Source organism: Aphanomyces invadans (genome assembly GCF_000520115.1).
Source record: "Aphanomyces invadans strain NJM9701 unplaced genomic scaffold supercont1.7, whole genome shotgun sequence".
NCBI lineage: Eukaryota > Oomycota > Saprolegniomycetes > Saprolegniales > Verrucalvaceae > Aphanomyces > Aphanomyces invadans.
This window is the reverse complement of record NW_008580152.1, coordinates 1,610,910-1,613,316: the sequence shown is the minus strand read 5'-3', so window position 1 is coordinate 1,613,316 and position 2,407 is coordinate 1,610,910. Positions and strand designations below refer to the sequence as shown.

Here is a 2,407-nt window from a genome sequence, read left to right as displayed (position 1 = left end):
AAACGAGGCCAATGATCATCTTCCAAATAGCTTGATCTTGACCTATTAAACAATATGAGACGTATGAACTGCAACCCGCGTCAATGACGATACGTACTCATGAGCCGTTTTGTCCGCACACAAGGACCGCAAACGCACACGACTCCTATGTTTTACAGGTCCAAAGTCGATGATGGGAGTTGCCCTTACTTACAAGCCTCCCAGGAGTGTCAGGCGCTCCGAACTAGTGGTGCATTGTTTGAATGTGCCGAAGTTTACTCCACCGAATTGTACGCCCAAACTTTCTGCTGCGTCGAAATACTATATTGGGCATTCCAGTACAAATATACGTACCTCTCTTGCGTCGCCGTCTTCGTTGAGGACCCCGCTTTTCTCTTTTGGATACGATACTCGTCCATGAAAACTCGAAGTGGCGTTTCAACATAGTAAAACGGAAACTGCCATTGCTATTTGAAGTACCTGGTGGTGTAAAACCTATTTGGACTGAAGCAAGTAGATTCCTTTACAAGCAATAAAGTATAGCTCTCATCTTTGCGAATGGTGTGGAATGCCAGTTCACCCATTACTTATGCATTCCTTCGCTTCGAACGCATCCTGTACGAAGGATGTGGCATTGTTTTACAGACAAAATTATTCAGTGCTGTCGATTTGAAATCTTTATACGGATAGTGAACTGTCAAAACGCTTCCTGCTCGACAATATTAGATACAGAACTTTCCAGGATCTTTTCACATGCGACCTACAATTGCGATTGGCCCATCGTTCTTGAAATAGTGCTCTACTTCGAGGGCACAGTACCGTGTACATGACGGCACCTCCACATGGCTCTGACGCTGACACTCTAACGACCTGGTAGGTGGTAACGCAATGTCCAACGACTGCAAGGGCGCGGAATCGTATCAAATGTCTACGTATATAAAGTCGTCACGAATGCGAAGAATGGTGTTTCCTGTGGCAGCGAACCTAGACCGATATTTGTAAATCAAGCCCCCTGCACAGTGTTTGTTGAATTCCATGTGTTCGAAGGATCCCATTCCGGTCCCGTGCTAATCCACGGAGCGGTTTATGTACTCGCATGCATTTCCTCCAAATCTATAATGATATTCAACGACCTCCCAAGTTATGAGGTCGGACGGTATGAATCTGTTCCGCATCCGCGTTGTTAACGTCCGTTAAGCAACACGGGGATCAACGTCTTGATCCGATTCACAATGCAAACTGACTGGTATTACCACTCCATTCCAGTCACTACTTTTCCTGAAACGGTGGCAGCCTCGCAGCCGCCCAACTGCTCGACCCACTACGAATGTCCGTGCAGTTAAGTGCGGTTTGCCTTTGGTCACTTCTAAAGGCACACGTCGAACTTGCGCGAATGTCGCGGAACACTCCCCCCTACAACGGGCGACCCAGGTTTGCTTCCAAGTCATCACCATCGCTTTGACTACACCATCGCTAGCGTGCTTCATGACCCATCGACGGAAGATGACCAGAATATCTTCGTACAACTGCGCGGCGGGCTCCCACGAGGCTTCTTCTTCTTCAAGGCCCTTTCACTTAACGCGCACTTCGTACTTGCCCTCGGCGCTTTATCGTGCGCCCAGGAGGCTTCAACGAAGAAGCCTTCGTCTCCTTCAAGTCGTCGGCCACGTCCTAGGCAGCATCTCAGAAGTACTTCAGCCGGCTGGCATAGTGGACCGACGTCGCAAATGGTTCAACAAGCTGTTGAATTTCCATCACGTAGTCTGACTCGATACGTGATACACGGTATGCCCCTCTCCAGTTCAGGGCTAACTTGTTGGGAAACTTGACGACTTTGCCCAGCAGAACATAATCGCTTAAGCGCACACTTTGCCATTTTCACAAGGGTTTGTCGAGCGTCGTCCCCGCGTCTATGGCGAAATGTAGCACAGCGTACACATGCTATGAACCGGCTTGGATCCAACCGCACTGGCTAAAACATTTTCATACTTTGATATTTCCGTGGGCTCGGAGATGGGATCGCGTACGACGCTCGGCATGCTCGGTACTCTTGGCGAGTTATTTGGGGTAGGTGGAGTAGAGTTAGTCTCGACCGTTCTCGACGCATCGAATGCGTTGATCCAAACTGAAATGTTTGGTGAAAGATGAATGAACCGACGGCGGCAATTGGGACACAATGTACATACAACCCTTGTTCGATACGGAGGCACACTTGGCTATGGCCTCGCCGTTGCGGAATACGTTCGACGAGGAGAATTTATGGTGGAGCGTACTGCAGAAGTTATGCTCAAAAAGGCAATGATCAGGGTATGGAAGTGCACAACGAAGCCCACCCCGACGACTAGAATTTTTCTTCATCAGCTGTACCGTCGTACGTTTGTCGATGCCCGCCACAAAGGCAGCATGGCGAGGTTCATGAACCATTCCT

At 49.0% G+C, this 2,407-nt stretch overlaps 1 protein-coding gene across 1 annotated transcript; it reads right to left on the bottom strand.

Moving 5' to 3' along the window:
- Positions 1-1,345: 1,345 nt before the first annotated feature.
- Positions 1,346-2,403, bottom strand: H310_04644 (hypothetical protein; the record flags this gene model as incomplete). Its single annotated transcript, XM_008869085.1, has 4 exons — positions 1,346-1,392; positions 1,448-1,505; positions 1,573-1,650; positions 2,347-2,403. The coding sequence occupies 4 exons, from the start codon at positions 2,401-2,403 to the stop codon at positions 1,346-1,348; spliced, it is 240 nt and encodes a 79-aa protein (XP_008867307.1).
- Between the last annotated feature and the right edge of the window lie 4 nt (positions 2,404-2,407).